Source organism: Pyxicephalus adspersus, chromosome 3, assembly GCF_032062135.1.
Source record: "Pyxicephalus adspersus chromosome 3, UCB_Pads_2.0, whole genome shotgun sequence".
Taxonomy (NCBI): Eukaryota; Metazoa; Chordata; class Amphibia; order Anura; family Pyxicephalidae; genus Pyxicephalus; species Pyxicephalus adspersus.
The window spans coordinates 118809714-118829127 of record NC_092860.1 but is presented as its reverse complement, the minus strand read 5'-3'; the positions used below and the strand labels follow the sequence as shown (position 1 = coordinate 118829127).

General features: G+C 38.0%; 1 protein-coding gene and 1 long non-coding RNA gene across 2 annotated transcripts in view; both read right to left on the bottom strand.

The window, feature by feature from the left end:
- LOC140327467 (plasma kallikrein-like) overlaps nucleotides 1-2978 on the bottom strand; it is a 28585-nt gene extending 25607 nt beyond the window's left edge. The window contains exons 1-2 of the mRNA XM_072406852.1: nucleotides 2844-2978; nucleotides 2655-2713 (exon numbers count right to left, since the gene is read on the bottom strand). Of these exons, the coding sequence (XP_072262953.1) occupies nucleotides 2655-2713; nucleotides 2844-2929 (145 nt within the window). The 5' untranslated portion in view covers nucleotides 2930-2978. The remainder of the gene's footprint in view (nucleotides 1-2654; nucleotides 2714-2843) is intronic.
- A 13515-nt stretch (nucleotides 2979-16493) lies between these two features.
- LOC140327799 (uncharacterized) lies at nucleotides 16494-17348 on the bottom strand. Its single transcript, XR_011920134.1, has 2 exons — nucleotides 17192-17348; nucleotides 16494-16735 (listed from the first exon to the last, which is right to left on the bottom strand). It is a non-coding gene; the product is annotated as an uncharacterized lncRNA (long non-coding RNA).
- Nucleotides 17349-19414: the final 2066 nt, after the last annotated feature.

Here is a 19414-nt window from a genome sequence, read left to right as displayed (position 1 = left end):
TATAACAAAGAGTCAGGTAAACATAACAGTTCGTGTTTCTGACAATATAAAGGCACCACAGAGTATGGTTAACTGCGATTACTATGGAGTAAGGCAGAAGATCTGCCAGCTGGAGAAGTAGACTCTCGCCGACTGGTACCGGATTTCCTCTTGGAGACTACTGGTTGCCATGGTGGGGAGCGGGGACGTCCCGGGTCCTCTCTCTCCCATCCGGGCAGATGCGGGCGGGTTATCCCCAAATCTTTACAAAAGGAATTTAGGTCCTCAGGGGACCGTAATGTAACAGTCCTGCCCTCATGGCGCACCGAGAGACTGAAAGGGAAACCCCACCGATATGGGATACGGCCATCTCTTAGGACAGTCAGTAATGGTTGAAGAAGGCGGCGTTGTTGCAGTGTATGCCAGGACAAGTCCTGAAACAGCTGGAGAGGGGCCCCATCAAATTCGAGATTACGCATGTTTCTGGCGGTAGCCATGATTGCATCTTTCAGGTCCACATCTTTCAATTGGCAGATAACATCTCTAGGTCTGATGGCAGTCCCCGGTTGCTTGGATGTTCGAAAGGCTCTATGAATTTGAACCTCACAGGGGGCTGGGCGCCCCAAGACCCGCGCAAAGAAAGCTTGTAGAACTGGTTTAAGATCACTATCACGGGTGGCCTCAGGTAAACCTCGCACTCTAATATTATTCCTACGGCATTTGTTATCCATATCTTCCAGTAAACGCTGAAGTTCTCTTATCTTTTGATCGTGTCCCTCAGCTTTATGGGAGAGCGCGGTAATGTCCTCCTTAGCATGGTGGACAGTGTCATCCAGGTCATCAACTCGTCCAGCCAGAGATTGCAGGTCAGCACGCAGTGCCCCAATTTCAGTGCGACAAGTGGCCTGCACATCTGCCACTAGTTTGTGAAAATCATCTTTAGTTGGCAGAGATTGTAGGTACTGAAGCCATGAGGGATTAGAACAAGCGCTTTGTGGAGCAAATCCCTCTTCCCCCCTCTGCGGAGGACTAAAGAGGGCCTTGTGCCCTGTGACTCTATCAGCCTTCCAATGTCAAGCAGCAACAGGGGTGCCATCCCTGGGATCTGGAGATAATGTGGGGGTGTCCTGATTGAGCCCCTTCAGAGATTGTGCAGGGGGATCGTCTTGGGTGGGTAAAACAGTCCCCCCTTGTACTGATCGCTGTGTGGCCCCATCCCCCCTTGAGGAGGCCGCAGGGGAGCAAGATCCCCTTGTGTGCACGGGTGGACTCACCGGTTCTGGCGTCGGGGACCTGGAGCCACGGGAGGAAGACAGCTCCGATTCCCCTCCGGCTGCAGAATGCGCTTTATTGTGCTTTACACAATCTAATTCTGGAAAAAATGTAATTTTTTGGCTATACATAGACTTTAAACATTTAAAGGGAAGCTTTAAAAGGCTTTTTTAATGTATCTCCATACACAACTTTGTTGTACAAACAACCATTAACAACTCACACTTTTACAAGTGTATTCTTTTTATACCATCCCATACTATACACGTATTAGTACCTTTGTGTAGCTGGTATTTTAACGGTAATGTTACTCCAACGCATTCATTCCAGACACATGGGTTGTAGCTTGTGTTATGGGGTTTGTGTGATGGGTGTGCAAGGGTGCATTTGCAGCCCATTTAAAACTAGGCATCCCTAACACAACTCATGCATGAAGCCAGTCCTAATACAATACAAAGTTTCCTAAAGGAATTATAGGTTATTCAAAGTCCCATAGAGATGTCAGATTGTGGATCTTTTATGAATATTTCCAAAGCACTAGAATGAATAAGGATTGTACACACAATACCATTTAGTTCTATGGATGGGGGGGGGGGGGGTAACAATCAGCCCATGGTGCTGTAGGAATGCACATTGGTTGATGCTGATAGTGAAATACTATACACACATCAGATTTTTACCCAAGACGAGCACGCCCATTTATCTCAAGCGACAACCATCTGACATGTAACACAGGAGTAGAAACTTACTTTCAATCACTGCATTTGACTAAAACACTAAAACTACTGAATATGCTTTAGCTGCTAGACAAATATGATATATGACTATATTATATACCTAAAAACGTAAAAATAGGACCAGTCTGCAAAAAAAAAGAAATAATCACCATTCAGTATATGAACATCTTTCTTTGTTAACAAGTTAACACCCTATTTCCAAGGCACAGCTATTATTTTAACCTTTTTTTTATCATCAGTGATAACATAGGGTGCAGCTATTTGCTGATAGAAATCACTATACAATATACCAATAAGGAACAGGAATATAAAATACAGAAAAGATCACAGTATATTCAAATCAAATGCAAAGGACACAGCAGCTTACATTAGTAGCATTTTTACTTAGTGTTTCCTTTATTACTACAATTTATTATAAATTATGTAATATGAAATGAAACATTATTATGTAATAAAACATAAAAAGGGATATTTACATAATACCTACACATTATATCTAACAACTTAAATATTGCTTTTTTTTTTTGTCTTTTTACCTTTATTTTAGATATTAACATAAATTCAGGTTATTTATATATATTTTCAGCACATTCTGCTATTGATTTTTAAAACTCTAAACTAAATGCTATTAAACTGTGTGTGTGGACAAAGACAAAAGTTACTTACCACCATAAGCCAAAGTAAAGATTGCAAAGCAACTAACCGTAATATAAAACAATTTCATCCTAAAAGAAAGAAAACATTATCAAGAACATAAAAAATAAAAATATTGCAAAGACGTTCATATGTGTAGGTGAAACTTTGTCTGAGAAAATGATTGAATAAAATAGGAGAAACATTTCTTTTCTTTTTTACCTGATTTGTTTTTGTGTTTTTCCTGGCCTGTGACAAAGGAAGCTTCTTGTGATACATAGGCTTGTAGTTTTCTCTAAAAAGGGCATGTTTGCATTGTATTACAAAACTCTGGAAACAATGTTTAACTGACTGTGGACATGGTGCAATTTGATATTAGGCTAGGCAGCTTTTCTACTATGAAGGAGGCTCTGAACCACCTACAACTCTTTCCATGCAGACAATGGGACACAAACATTTGTAATACATTTTCATCATCAGGCTATAGGTACAAATATTTTAGTGGTGTAATCATGGATTAAAGTTTTCTGTCACTAAAATCTCATATAAATGTGAAACCAGGACTTAAAATCACTGAAAATATTTTATTTAGGAATTGCTCTTCTTGTCCTATGGAAAACTAGGAGAAGTTGCAGGACTGATTTTACCCTGTACCCCTGATACTGCTTTTCTGTCTTTTAACTCTCTTCATTCTTGGCATCAATCCTCCTTGATTTTCTGAATCCTTGCACCCCCTTCCACTCCAAACTGGGTCCCCCTGGCATGACTAGCACTGTTTATTAAGTAATGCACAGCACTGAGGACATTAGTACATATAGAAAAGTGCCATAGTAAATTACACAGAGACAAGGGTTTGAGTGCACAGGTCAGGGGTGAGTAACACAGAGTGTAGAAGTAAGTAAACGGAGGCCCGGAGCAGTGGAAGGCCTCCATGACTGGGAGGGTTTGGGAGCAGGCAGTGAAAGGGTTAAGTGCTGGAAGGTTCGGAGGGAAGGTTGCTGGGCGAGAGCAGAAGGGGTGAAGTATTGGGAGGAGGAGAAAGAGGTGTGAAAAAGAGGGGGAACGGAAGGGGAGGATTATTTGCAGCAGGACGGGGAGAGTGAAGAAAGTTTGCCACCCACCCTCTCTTATTTTGGGTAGTTATGGGGGTCAGTGTTGTTTGGGGAGGAGGTTGGCGGTGAGGTGCTCGAGGGAGGTGTTTCGTTTTTATCTTTTCAGAGGGGGTGAGGGACCCATCTACGATATGGGAATCCCTGGAATTGTTGTGGTTAGGGGAAGGTTTTGGTTGGAAAAGGGCTGCGAGTGCTGATGGTATCGTTCCCCAGCTAGTGGTTGCGGCTTGGAGCATATATATCAAGGCGGTGCAGACCCAATAGTATAAGGGTGATGTAGTTGGGGCCTTCAAGTCCCAGTAACCAGGGGGTGTTTGAATTAGTTAAGGTTAAATTAAAGGAGTTAATTAATGTATGTGTATATTTTATTTATTTTGTTGATATGTTATTTGTTGTTATTTATGAATATTGTATTGTTGATTAAAGTTGTTCGTCTGAAAGGCCATTTAACCAATGTATTGGTGTGGTGTTAAATTGGGTCAAGGGGAGGCGAGGGTACTGAATGCGGGGGCTCTACCTTGCCATAGTCATGCATATTTCAAGAGTGAATATTGCAAAGTGCAGGAGACATTGGAATATAGCAGAGTGAGGAGGTCAGTAGTCAGAAGTTATACAGAGACACAGGTCAAAAGGTAATAATGCAGAGTGCAGAAGTCCAAAAAAGGTAACACAGTATGCAGGGGTCAAAAGTAACACAGTGCAGAGGTTAGCAGTGTGTAACACAAAAGGACCTGATTTATTAAAGCACTCCAACACTGGAGAAGATAGACTTTCTTGGGAGAACCTTGGTGAGCCAAACCTGCAATGGATTTCTTGAAATCATTTGCTGTTATTTGGCAAATGTTTTTAATCCTGCACCCACGATAGTCCTTCTTCTCCAGTCCTGGAGGCCCAAAGTGCAAAGGTCAGGAGTAAATAACAAACTGCAGGAGTAAGTAACACAGAGCAAACATCAAATATCAGACAGAAAACAGAGATCATTAAACTGACACATTGTGATAACTTTATAAACATGTTTTTTATTTACAGTACAGTGTGTGAATTTATGTGCTTCAGCATAAAAACCTACACATAAATTATGTTTGGAAAAGACATTTTTCTAATTTTTCTAAATGAAGTGCTTTTAGCACTTTCTATGTAAGAGCATATTCTGGTAAGTGTACACAAATGGATGAAAACACATTACTTAATCTTATTCTTTATGGACATTTCTCTGCATCTCAGGGTGGGACCCCAGCAAGTATAAAGACCAGTTCATGGCCGCAGCAGTTGTGTCATATACCTGGTAATTGATAGAGAAACATTTATATTAGTACTTACTATGTTGTGAGATTGTTGTCAGGTATTAATCCCATTTTAATATACAAAAACAAGTCTGGAGTGAAAATAGTCAGCCTAAAATTTCACTCTTTCACATGTCACAAAAAAACACAATTACTGATTCATGTATACCCTTTATTATGCAATTTATTTTATTTCTGCTAGAAAGTGACAGGTCCAATTCAATTTTTGCTGACGTGAAGCGATAATGGAGCCTACAGGTCCCATAAGTTAGTTTTAAGGGCACATCCCCAGCCCCAGTACAAATACCTTACACACAAGTTGTATTTTTAAACAATAATATAATATTATAAAAATGACATATGTAAATGTAACTTCATGCATTTGACATACTAAGGGACAGCAATAAACCTTTTTCAAGTCCTACTTTGGTAAGAGGTGTTTAAGAGTGTTAATGATACATTTCTTGTTAGTATGATTTACAGTACCTCAAACAAGAAAGTATTAATTTCTTCATGGATGTCTTTGTAGCTTAGCTTGTTATTAACACCATCTGTAGCATTCAAAAGCTTGTCTAGAAAAGCTCTTCTTTGCTTACTTTTGCTGGAATATACATCCCAGCTGGGCTGTTCTTTCACAAATTCCTGATCTTTTAAAGTTTTAGCTGTTTTTCTGATGGCCTGATAAAAAAGAAAAAAAAACAATAGCAAGTACAAGCTACCTTTTATCTAGTAATAGGTATTTACATTCAACTGGACTTGTTTCTTTATTGTTAACATACCATTATAGAGCAAGCCCAGTTAAATTTGGCTTTACATTGACCTGCCTAAAAGAGAACCTTTGCAGATATATGTACTGTACTATGTTTTAAAGTGGAGCTATCATAAAAATTATCATTATGCAGAGGGGTTATTTTTATTTTTTATTTATTAACATTTTATTTTATAACTCCACAACACAGCATACTCCTGCCTGACAGATTTTATTCTGCTGCAGTAAAGATGCATACAGAGGTGGAACATTTGTGAGTCTCCCTGATGGAAATGCGGCATTGGTCTAGCTGTCACTAGAGAGTTGTCACAGGTGATGTAGTTGTAAGTGTGAGACTTGATTCATTTGCTATGTACGTGCCTGGGTATGGGTAAGCATTTTTCATCATTTTTTTAATATTACTATTTAGCAAACTGTAGTTACCTGGCCGCATAGCTGGATTTCTTACAGATCTGATTCAGAATTGGTCACAGTTGGGTACTTTCATGTTCAGTCTCTAAAGATATTGAAACATCAGTTTTCTGACCCCTCCAAAGTCCTGCTCTCTGTCCTGATGTTACGGTAGCTGTCAGGGGCCACACTGATGAAAACAGATGAGCCTGCTGAACAGTGAAGAAAAAGTAGTGATAGGGTAGATGTATAGCTGCCAGAATCATTCTGCTAAACAAAGAACTGCTAGCTGATCATATCCAGTGGCTTACCTAGGTGTGTGGCCCCCGGGTTGCTCACTGGGTCCTAGGGCCTCTGGCTCTGCATATATTTAAATTAAAAAATAATGATGTATTAATGAATACTGGGTTTCTGTTTGTGACCATTAAATCTGCCTTACGGTCAGTTTTGATTTTGGCACAAAAAAATTATAAAATATCAATAAAAAAAATGTACTGAAATAAATTGGTCAGCCTGTGCTGTCTACTATGTGGAAATGTTTTACCTACCCGTAAGTTCATGTAAATGTTTTTCAAGGTCCTTTGCAACCAACCCACAGAATTCAGAATTACAATGACAACAAGGAACTAAGGTAGCTGAAATTATAAATTAAAAACATTGGATGCTCCCAGGTGTTATACCATATCAGTAATATCATTCTAATGACTTCCAGACATGCACAGCTCCAAGACATTTCTAGAGCTGCCCCAAATCTTTGGAGTGGTCTTCCTAGTCCTATTCAGCTCCTACTTTCTGCTCATTTAAAAGAGCTCTTAAAACCCATCTTTTCAAACTTGCCTACCCGTCTTCTTCTGTCTCCTAAGCCCTCACTACTTCCCACCATTCCATATCGCCCGTCCCTTTGTGTGATACTTCCCCCACCTCCTAAACTGTAAGCTCTTCTGGACAGGGTCCTCCCCTCCTATTTCATTGTTTGGATCTGTCCGTCATTTGCAACCCCTATTTAATGTACAGCGCTTCGTAATATGTTAGGGCTAAATAAATATTGTTTATTAATATTATTATTAGTAATATTATTAAAGTGGCTTGGAGTAATCATTAAATGGTAGAATTATAATTAGAAGTCCTAAGAAGTCAGTTAATGTATCTTTGTCCAATTCACTGATCGATTTAACTGTTCAATGCACTGATCATTTTGATTGTTTAATCAAATCTAACAAACATAAAAAAGTAAAACTTTACAAAGGTAAAAATGTATAAATACTATCTGTTGCAGAAGACAGATGCAGAGTATCAGGAAACAGTGTAGACATGTAGAGATGTGGATATTTTAGGTATAGGTGAAGCATTGCAGGCTGAACCTGCACTAGTTGTGCATACTACAAGATGAATATCCCCCTGCCATTAATTCCTGACGTCTTATTACATGAGGCAGGTATAGGTTTAGTTTAAACAGAAACAAAAAATTGCAAAGAATCATCATGAAATATATTTTAAAAATCTATCTACACCAAAGATGCGCATTAAAAGATAATTCTGTGTTATTTTGTAATGTGTCCGTCTTTTTTGATAACTTCACGTTAGCTTCTATCTGGTAGTGAGCACTACTACTGGTAGTCTATTTGCTCTTCACTAGAAATGTTCTTGTGGAAATGCAAACTATACCTTGTTTGCAAAACAGTTTTAAAATGTAGCTTATTTGTTTATGAAAGAGTACTTTAAATATGAGTTCATTATCCTGTAATTTGCTGGAAGCATAGTGTGTACCAGCAATGCCACCTGCCGTGGCAGGGTGCCGTTCAGCAAAGGTCAACACAGGTATGTAATGTGCATCTGTGTAATGTAGGTCAGCTGGGGCTGACACCACAAATTTACTTTATGTAGAATGTTCTAGTTTAGTGTAATCTTGATAAAACTTAGTAAATTAGCTTACAAACAACACATTAAAGCTTGCTTTTCTTACAAACATGTCAACCCCTTCCTGCCTGCTACTTGGATAAAAACATTGTAGATATACTGTTTATATAGTGTATATAGTTTATGTATATTGTTTTGTGCTTTTATACATTATTTGTTGAATGTTTTTTAATGAAACAATGTTTTGTAACATGTATATTTGTGGCATTGTACCAGAAAAGTCCCATCATATTCTGTAGTGTTTCTATAAATGTTTGTGGATTATTAGGTATCAGGTATTACCAAAATAGACTGAACAGCTCTTTCTCTTCTGCAAGCTTAGGGAAAGAAAGTCTGGTCATAGTCAAGGCACTCTTTATCTGCGATGAAGGATATTACTCATTCTAGTATAAGCAAAATGAGTTCAATATTTTATTATATTTTGTAATCAATTGGGTATTATTTAAATAAAGGCATGAAATTAGCATAAAGTCAAGTTTTTTGGTCAGCCTTACTTTATAAAAATGTCAATGTTTTTATCGAACACTTCTATGGGAGGATGAAACTGAAATACCAAGCCCTATAAACAAAGGTTGAGATAATGAAAAATGTATGTGTTGTACTGTTTATAATGAAAAGGGCAAACCTAGAGACTAGTTACCTAAAATATATTATTTTTTAGGTTTGGGGCATTTATTGATTGATAGACTTACCTATGACTGTAGAGATGCCAAGTCTCTAGGAACACTAAGAGACATCCTACTATTCTCTATGTAATTGCTCCCTAACTAAAAAGGCCAGATCCTGTTCACCCATTGCTAGTAAATATGAATCTGCCAGTGACGGAGTGATTCTATTTATGGAATGCTTTATGGAACGCTTACCTGCAAAACTCCTCTGGATGTAAAACTGGTCATATGTGTGACAAGGGCAGCACAGTGGCTCAGAGGTTAGCTTTTGCAGTGCTAGTTGTAGGTTCAAATCGTGACCAGGACACTAGCAGCATGAAGTTTGTATGTTCTTCCAGTGTTTGGTGGGTTTTCTCTGGGTACTCTGGTTTCCTCCCACACTCAAAAAACATGCAATTAAGTTCCTTGCCCCTCCGCCCCCAAATTGACCCCAGACCAGTGGTCACCAACCTTTTTCGTCCTGCGGACCACTAAAATGAATGGCTCCTGACCGTGCATGTGCAGAGAGCTGGGTGTCAATTAAAGAGGGAGACCAGGGAGGCCAGAGCCACGGTTCACTGGTTGGCGGCCGCTGTCCTAGACTGTGTTAATAACATATGACTAGGGTAGTGTCATTAAATTGTGAGCACCTTTGAGGGACAGCTAGCGACATGACTATGGACTTTGTAAAGCGCTGTGTAATATGTCGGCACTATGTAAATATATAATATTAATAAATGGTCCTAAGGCTTTGCAGGATAAGACAAAAGTTCTGCCCTGCTCATCTGTCCAATTTTGTAAAAATAAATATCCAAACGTTAAGTGAGGTTTTGAAAAAAGAATGCATCAATAGGTAACACCTAACTATAACTTTCTAACTATATTCAGATTTCCCTAATACCATATTCTGATGTTAGAATATTTGTTTTACATATATATTATATAATAAGATGCATATGTGCTTCAGGACTAGGATAGGACTACATAAAGTACCATTAATTCAAAAAATGGTTTTAAATAGCTTAAATATATATAGTCAGAGATGCTGTTACTGAGCATGGAGAACAATAAGGCTGTCCACACAGTGCTCACATAAGATGCTACAATAAAGGAAATTGTAGATAATCTTCTATTATAACAATGTACTCTCTGAGCATTATTAAAATGTACATATTTAAAATAAACCTCTTTAATATATATAATAACAAAACTGCTAGTCTTCTATTTTGCATTTTGTAATGTTCATTGTGATATCCTATTTTATTTCCAGGACTTCATTAGTGAATAATAAAGAGTGAACGTTTGCTATTTTTCCCTTGTAAGGGTACCATGCATATGACAATTGTACCTCTGTTTCCCCGGCAATTTGCTTAATAACCCAGTCATTTAAATAATTAGATTATAATGTGCATTACCAATTATGGTTTTGCAGTTAATATATATCACCATTCAACACATTGTTATTCTACCATTCCACCAACCAAAAATATCTTAATTATATTTCTATTCTTTTATTTGTCTCCCTTTTCTAGGTTTAAAGCAAACGCTGGTTTCTTCATCCTGTTTAACAAAAATTTAAACATTTTTTCAGTAGGAAGTATACATGGCGAGCATTCAACTTTTTGTATAGTTTCCAATCTCATAAACTGATCGGATCTCAAGTCCCTTTGAAAGGAATTTAGCGGTCAACCAATATTAAATGTCCAAACACATGTATGTGTGAACTTGTGTACAAACAATTATATATATTCAATAGGAATTTCTGGTACCTTTCTGTCTGGATAAAGTGATTAGTAGCACAGAATCTCATAAATGTGTGTACAATGATTTGGGGCTTCTGATTGAACGATCACTGAACTGAGAGCGGATCCACTTATGCCTCAAGGGTTAGGCTCTTTTAAAGCAGAACTTTTATTAAAAAAAACATTACACTTACCTTTACTTCTGCAGAACCCTCCACAACTGGCTCCATTCTGTCCCTGATTTTTTCTTTGTCCTAGCATGGAATAGCCAGTGGGTGCTGCCATCTTCCTCTGTCCTCCTTCTGCTTATGTCACCTTAACTCGCGCTGGGCCAATGCAAGATTGGGTGACATTTACTCCTCTAAATGTAAAACAAGTGTTTACCACTGCAGTGGTAATACCACTACATTTTATATGATACTTTTATTTACAGGTAGTCCCCGAGTCAAGGACATACGACATACAGACGACTCCTAGATAAGAACTGGGCTTCCCTGCTTGCTCGTGTGCAGGACTGAGACTTTATGGGGGGGAGCGGGTGGTTCGCATGACTTGCAGAAGAATTCTTTTAGTAAACACAGCTGAGGTTTTTGGTAATGTTAAGGGCTGAGCTGTTCCGCAAACTCTTGTAACTCTTTAATGACCAAGACCAAACTGCAGTTGTTTCTTTTTGCATATCAAAGCACAGCTTGCTTCAGAAGTGTAAGGCCTAGTCAGTACCAGTATTCTCTAGATACCAGTCCCCCAATCTATTGCCGCAGTCTTTGCCTATAGCAGCCCCCACTCAGCCTCGGGAGACTGATTGCGTCTCCCAGCACTCGGTTGCCCCCAGGACTTGGTGTGCAAGGGATGGTGTCTGGGGAAAAGCCAGCAGCTGACCAAAAGCCCACAAATACAGAGTACAGAAATATCAGGAAATCCAGAAACAAGTCAAATCCAGAAACTAATCCAAGACAAGTCAAACCACAGGAAATCAGTCCACCAAGTGAGGTAGAAAGGGAAGGGCACAAGCACGGTCGGTCCAGGCAGAGTTCAACGAAATGTCCGGAACAGGCACAGGTCAATAACAGCCCAGCAGACGCTATAACAGGCACTGGTGACTGGGAGCAGAGAGGCTTTAAATTCCCAGCAGCCAATAGCAGCGCAGAACCAAGTCAGGAGCTGATCAGCCTCTAGAATCCCCTTCAGCTGTGTGCAGCCCAACAATGGATGCTGGGGATGCCAAAAAAAATCAGGTTGCACAACTAAAGGAAGCAGAGGCTGCTGCTGTCTTAGTTCTCCTGGCTGCTGCAAATGGACAGAACAAAGGGTGTTTATTACTGAGATGGTGCACAGCACGAAGTTGCCGGACAGATGAGCGTTTCCTAACAAGAATTTAATGAATGTCTAGGCTCCATAAAGGTGTTTTTTTCTTTTTTTTTGCTTTGTGAATAACTCACAGTGAGGATTTTATACAGTAACTGACCCCATGCTGCCTAATAATATGTTGAGACAAAAAAAACCAAAACAAACCTACAGTCTCTATTTCGTATGTAACCTGGGGACTACCTTAATACTTTATATAAAAGGGTTATCTACAGTAGTTTGGTTTCAAACAATTATCAGTGCCCCATACCCACCAGTTAAAAGTATTCTTATCCCAGCGTTTTCTAAATTTCTCCACTAATTCTCTTGACTTCCAAGAATTTAGACAGAATTGTGAAATTGAAGGTTTGAGTTCTTTTCTTCTGGAACGCCACTTTTTGCTGTGCTTGGAATGTAAAAAATCAATTATTAATTAAAAGCACAAATTTGTAACTAATTTGTTTGCTAATTACTTCTAATGTTTGTATTTCTTTTATACTCGTGTAGTGGTGTTTGCCTTCTGTAGGCGTAAGAACTCATAAGGTGTGAACGCTTGTCATTGAATGTTCCCATGCCTGTACATGACATATGAATCATCTATATCTCCTCTATTTTTATGCTTCAGTGTGATAATAACCCCCCTTTCTGAACACCCCCAACTCACGCTTATACCATTTCCAGTAAATACATATACACAGCAAATATTGTGACAGCAAGGTGTATAGACATGATGATAAATATATGCTGTCTGTAAGCAAATTTACTGTGTCAATACAATTCAATGAATGTTAAAAAGTTTAAAAGGCTTTTATGTTTCATGTGCATCAATATACTATAATATTAGCTACCACCTACAAACAAAATATTCTCAGTTAACGGTTTGAGCATTGCTTTACACTCATATACATTTCTTGCAAACATTGGTATAAAAAACATATATTACATGTTCTTCTCTTCCAGGTCCAAACTAAAGAATATGTATAACAGCACATGCACCATTACCCATTTTTGTCTACTTGAAGCAAAACTAAATGTAAAAAATGAAAAATTGCCACCAGACAGGTCCTTTATTGCAGAAGGGACAGGTGATGTGACCATTTCTAGATGTCAGATCGTCAGCCATCTTGATATTCGAGGTCAGGATGACAAAACTTCTGGAAGCCCCAAAGGATGCATATTTCTGTGTAGGATCAGATTTATGTGTAGATCAATGTATTTAGATAGGAAGATTACAAACAGTCAGGTGTGTTTTATTGTATAAGGGACATTGCCTGTTCCTTCTGCAATATAAATGTTGCCTATTTGCTATTTGGAATGCAGCTTCTCTTTAAAATTAAATCCCGGAGTTGCCCTTAAAGTTGCATAGTTCAGCACAGGCTCCACTCCTGTATTGATATTCTTTAAAGCAGATCTAACCAAACATTTAAGCAATCAGTATTTTAATTGCAGAAGTGACAGGAAATGTACAGAAGGTACAGATGATCTACTCATGAGTAGTAGGCATAAAATAATATCACTTCACCTACTTGAGAAACTGGTCAGGTATGGGATGTGAGCCCATAACACAAACAGAGCCCCATTTTCTTACACTTGTACTTGTTAAATCTTTGCCATTACAAACCAATATACAACATTCATCTGCTATTGTAATATTAGTTAGAATAATAAATGTGTTTGACATGCTTTTGCATACTACTATAACAGGCATTTTCTATCACTGTATAGTCTTTTATTAAAATATATGAATTTTGAGCAGTAATAATCATATAGAATTATAAGGTTTTCTACAAATAGGCATAGCTCACTGAAAGTAGTAGCATGTCTTTCTCGTATCGCTGAGCCTGTGGGACCTGGTGCAAACACATCACTGCTCGCAAACATTTTCCAGCAAGTATGAAAAGCAATAGGTACAATAACACGGAATTCTATTGGTTAGCAATGAAATATTATTGTCCCACAGAGAACTAAATGTTCCTGGCCAATGTGTGTAGACAATGATTAAGCAGTGGAATATGCGTGGACATATTTACCTATGGTAATCATTAGGCCTCAACCATCATGTTTTATTTTCCCATTATTGGAAGATAGTTTATGATTGTTTGTGTACAATAAATAACTATTTTTGTGTTATGAATCAATGGAAATAACTTTTTAATTTTAAATGTAATTTTGTCGAATAATTTATTTTAGTGGTACCCTTACAATGTGTTATTACCTAAATACACTCCTTCTATTAGATTAATCTAAAACAGCCATATGGACATTTGAACGCTGAACTTTTTCCTTTTTGTTTATTTTGATGATACTAAAACAGGTGACAAGTTAGCAAACCAGAACCTGTCAATTTCACTGCTGGCTTGGCTGCATTAGATCTATTAGCTCATCAAGGTGTAGTGATAAAAAACTAATTCAGATGCACTCTAAATGGTGTCATTTTCACTTGCTAAGAATGTCATTTTGTAGCCTTTCCTAGGGGTAATGTTATACTGCCCTGGGCTGGAAGCCCCATGGACACTAAACTGCATACACACATGCTATTATTGTCGTTGGAAAGGATCTTTCACAAGGACTGCACGATGCATGAACGAGCCCTGTACATACAGCACCGTTCTGCTGTATGGAGAGGGCAGGGGGGGAACAACGGAGCACCGCACTGCGCACTCTCCCCCCTCCCTTGCATTAGGATCTTTCGTCATCCATTGTCTGTGGATCCACCAGGACGGTCGTTCGGACGATGGACAACGGGCGATGTACACATGCCAGAATGTCATCCGATATCAGCCCTGAGCCAATTATCAGGCGAGAACCATTGGACGTGTGTACGTAGCTTAAGACCTGCACAGTGGGGGAGGAGAAATCAGGAGGATTGACTGGCAAGCCAGAAAGATGGGTTGATGGAGTGCGGTGTTTAGGCTGTGCCAACTAGAGTGAAGCAGGTGACAGGGAAGCTTTAAAGTCTGAGGACAGAACCAGATTGTCATACCACCTGTCAGCTCGTGCAGCTTTAATCGTCCTGTGGCAACCCACACAAGGGTTACCTGCTGAGATGTCAGGCCCAGCACCTACTCTATATACCTGCCTTGCAGAGATGGCAGGGCACAAAGCCGCACATGTCTGTGGGCAGGCATACGAACATTGACACAGCCCAGGGAGAAGGAACCCCTTAAAAAAAAAACCTTAAGCCTCAGTATTAATGGTGGCTGGTCCTGTGACTTTACACCAGCGACCTGGCTATTCAGCGTTTGTACATTATTGCTCTTCTGCTCTGACCTTTCTTGCCTTCCGCTTGCCCTGGCCATTTGTCTGGACCTGGATTACAATTTGCCTGCCATCTTCCCTGATCTCTGACCTCCTCTCACTATGGCTTCCATCTCTCACCTGCTGGACACTGCCTGTCTCCATTACAGCCTCGCTGTCCCTCCTCCTCAATTAGGGTAACCTTGAGGGCTGTTACTTGGTGAGTGAGCAAAGGGCTAGGTGGACTCAATGGCAACTGACCTATCACTCTGATGATTGTGCTCTGATGATGACCAGGTGTCACTTAGACTCAGTGGCTCAGGTGATCCAATGCCACGTCTGAAAAGACACTAACACAGACACTCTACTACAGCGGTCACCAACCTTTCGGGCCTCACAGACCACTAAATTCATAGTTTTAAATCCTGGGGACCATTAATAATATTTTTTTTTAAAAGATAAATACATTTGTAAAATAATGATCAGAGACCTTTCATTTTCTAATATGAAATTCACCTATTAAATATATCAAAATTATAAATGCTAAATGTATTCATAACAAAATATTTAAAGCTTGTTTAATTGTAACAAACAAAAAGTTAGTTTAATTATTACAAAATATTTGAAGCTTATTTAAGTATTTGACATTTTTAGTGTGATATTTGTTTGAAATAATTGTTTCAAATAGTTGTACTTGTTTGAAAAAAAATTAGGGATTTTCGACTCCAATGACGCTACTGCACGTTACAGAGAGCTGTTTTTATTTGAAGCCGAGACTGGTACCAAGTTTTAATTGATGAAAATGTCTTTTTACAGATGGTCCAAATTTTTCAACGGACCATCAGTTGGTGACCGCTGCTCTACTAGACATCAGGGAGATGGTTTGTGCAAAGAATGTCCCAATCCTCCTAAAATAATGCTAGGTGACTATAGCAAACTAGTAAAGAAATTGTAAAAGCATCATAAGTTTTGTAGTAGTCAATATTTGAACAATTTTTTCTTCACACAATAAATTAAAGATATTCCAGCCATGCAGCCCAGTATTAGCATGATGTACATACTATATATAAATATGTTTAATGTTTCTTTTAAAGGATTATCACCAAGCATGAGCTCCAACAGAATCCAGCTGAGCTAATGTAAACTAATTGGATAAGTGTAAGTATAAATGCCAAGTGCAGAAAGCTAAAATTCATATTTGACTTTATGTGAGGGAAAATAAGTAGACGTTTATTATGTGAATATAGTTTATATGGGTGTCATGCAGGGTGCTATTGTAAATGAAATAAAAAATGCTTGATCTACACAGTAGTAGAAATATGGTTGAAGTATAAGCAATGCCTGCCATAGAATAAAAGAGAACTATTGACAAAAATAAATCACTGCTATTCACACAAAATAAAGACTACCCAAGTTCAAAATGACAAAATGTTATCTTTCATTAGCATTGCACTTTATTTTAAATAAAGGAAATCCGCTGTGAAATATGGAGTCAACCCTTCAAGGGTTTTTTTTCCTTCTTTTATAAGGAGCTCACCACAATCCTAACGTAGGATGGTCAATGTCCACACAGGGTTGAGAATGTCACCCACCTCTCTCACATGCCAGTGTTCCAGAATGGTATCTGGCCCAAGCACTGCATGCTAGGATAAGGTCACTTAATCTCTCATACCCTGTATAAAAAACAAAAAGGGCAGATATTTTATATTCCTATACTATAAACAGTGCTAAAAAGAGCCATATTGAACAATAAAGCAGATGTTTGTATTATAGTGAGATGCCTGGCACTCTTTTATCCACTATCCCTTAAATGAAATGGAAATATACAGTCCAGCATAATAAAGCCAGAAAAATACATGCAAATATGCTGTCTCAACCATAAAGTATGTTTAAAATTTTTGTTTTTGCATTGGTATATGTCGCCCATGCCAGTGCCTGACGCCCAATTTTTTGGTAGTTTGCCTACATACAGACTGATTTACTGAAGGAGTTGAAAATGTTCACTTCAATAGTCCAATCATTTGAAAAAGTAAACCAAAAAGTAACCTTTTGTGTGTGTGAATATTCTCTATAGTATAGTAATATAATTATAGTAATTGTAATTAATTATAATCATAGAAGATATCTACCTCTTCCACTTGGTTTTAAACTGCAAGGTATTCAATCAAGGGAAAACAGGCTAAGTCCTGGGTTTGGTTTTGTTACATTCTATTTGCAAGTGTAGTCACTGAGTATAGGAAAATGATGTTGATAATGATCAGTAGGGTCAAACGAACAACAGCTACAGATACCCAGGCTAGGAGTTTGACCTCACTGATGTAAGCAATATCAAACAGGCTTGCAATATTACACAGAATTGTGTTCTTGAATAGAATCATACAATCCAGTAATACAGAACAAGCCTTGCAGAGGATTCCAGATGTATGTTGAAATGTGCCTCCTGGAAGCATGTATATCTATTTCAAGATATAATTTCAAGTTTCCAATGCTTTATTGTGTTCTACTTTAAGTTTTGTGAAACATTAACAATGCCTGGATTATCTAATCAGTAAAGACTAGCTATACCATTCTGTCACATGCTTAATGCTATCATGTCAAGGCCATGCATTTTATCCATCAACTGTCCAGTTATAGGCATGTGTGCTTATCTAGTAAAAAAAAAAACAGTGATAAGTGAGATAACAGGTTGGGAGAACACAAAAGTTATGTAAACTAGGCTAACCTTTAATGCAAACCAAGTACTAAAATACATCAGGTTATAATTTTGATGTTCCTAATTTAAATGCAAATCCCCCTATATGTTTTGGGATTAATATCTATTTGTAACAGAAGGCACACTGATACTTCAAATATTATTCGTCTGCTATGCCTACAGAAGCACTTTTCAACCTATTACCAACTATGGCTGACAAAGTAGTTTTGTTAAAGCATTATGACACTTTGTAAGGGAACAGTGGTGTAACTTTACCGTGGATTCTGAGCTATTATTTGTTTTATGCCCTCCACTTCAGTTAAATGCAATAAAGTCCTAAATATCACAGACATTTGTCATTTGCTTCTGTCTTCTTTGTTATTATGCAGCTCTATACTCTTTTCAAACGACTCATATGATAATGGCAGCTATTATAACAAATCTTTCAGGTTTTAAGTTGTTTGCAACTCTAATGTGTATTATTATTTGATAATCATAAGATGTTTATTAAGAGCTCTACCCGGGCAGCTACTGCTGATCTCGGTGAACTGGCTGAAATTAACTTAAAAATTAGGAGTACTGCAGAACTTTTTTAGTACCCCTTTTATAGTTTTATAGTCCATTTATAGTCTGACACTTTTTTTGCTGATTTGCTGATGTTCTCAAGATGGCTTTATACTCTTTTAGACAAAGGGCCTTTTGAATTTTAATAGAGACTAATAGGATGATTTCTTTTTAGAATGATTGGGGACAAATGTTTGTCATGTAAACTAATCAGTAAGGATGTTTCTTTCATAACTTCAACTAAGCAGAGCACTGCTAAAGATAGAATTGTTGGTAAAAAGAAATGCTCATTAGAGTATACATGTACGTAATAATAAGCCTTGACCCTTTACAATGCACTGGTCGTTACTCCCTACTGCAGCTCAGGTATCTGCTATGCATACCTGACCTCATTAGTGGATTTTAAATCAATGCAAGAACTTCAAGTTATCTGCCTGTTATGCACGTGTGTCTGTTTGCTCATGGCGTGGATACAGGTCCTATTCATTGTCCCATTTTGTATTATGATTAACCCTATCTTGTAAACATGTGAAGAAGAATGAAAACTGAGTGCGTTTTCCATTTTACATATTGAAATGTATTTATTTGTCTTTCTTTCAGAAGGTACAAAATACATTACTTGATTTTAAACTAACAAAAAAATAAGATAAAATTGCCATCTGGGTGTTTCCTACCTTTTGCACATCCCTTTAGGTTCAATATTTCACAATAAAATTGCATTCGTGATAATGTAATTTTTTGGTTTCAATGAACAAACCTATCACCAGAGAGAAAATGCCAATGAAATGTGGAAAATGTTATGCAAATCATATGCACATTTTATTCAAATTGAACCAGCTTGAAACTGAGCCAATCAGACTCTGCAAGTATAGAGTTTGTTTGGCCCAGTTTCAAATTTGTGCAATTTGTATGAAATATGCAATTTAAATAAAACCCAAATGTCCTGCATCTCATTAGCCAACTCTACTCACCACATATAAACCACTAATAATGTCAGTTTCTCGGAAAGCATACCTCTAAAAGTATTTGTACCATTCCAAAACTGGTTTGCTGTACCAGATGCTTTAAGCTACGTACACACTTCCAATTATTATCG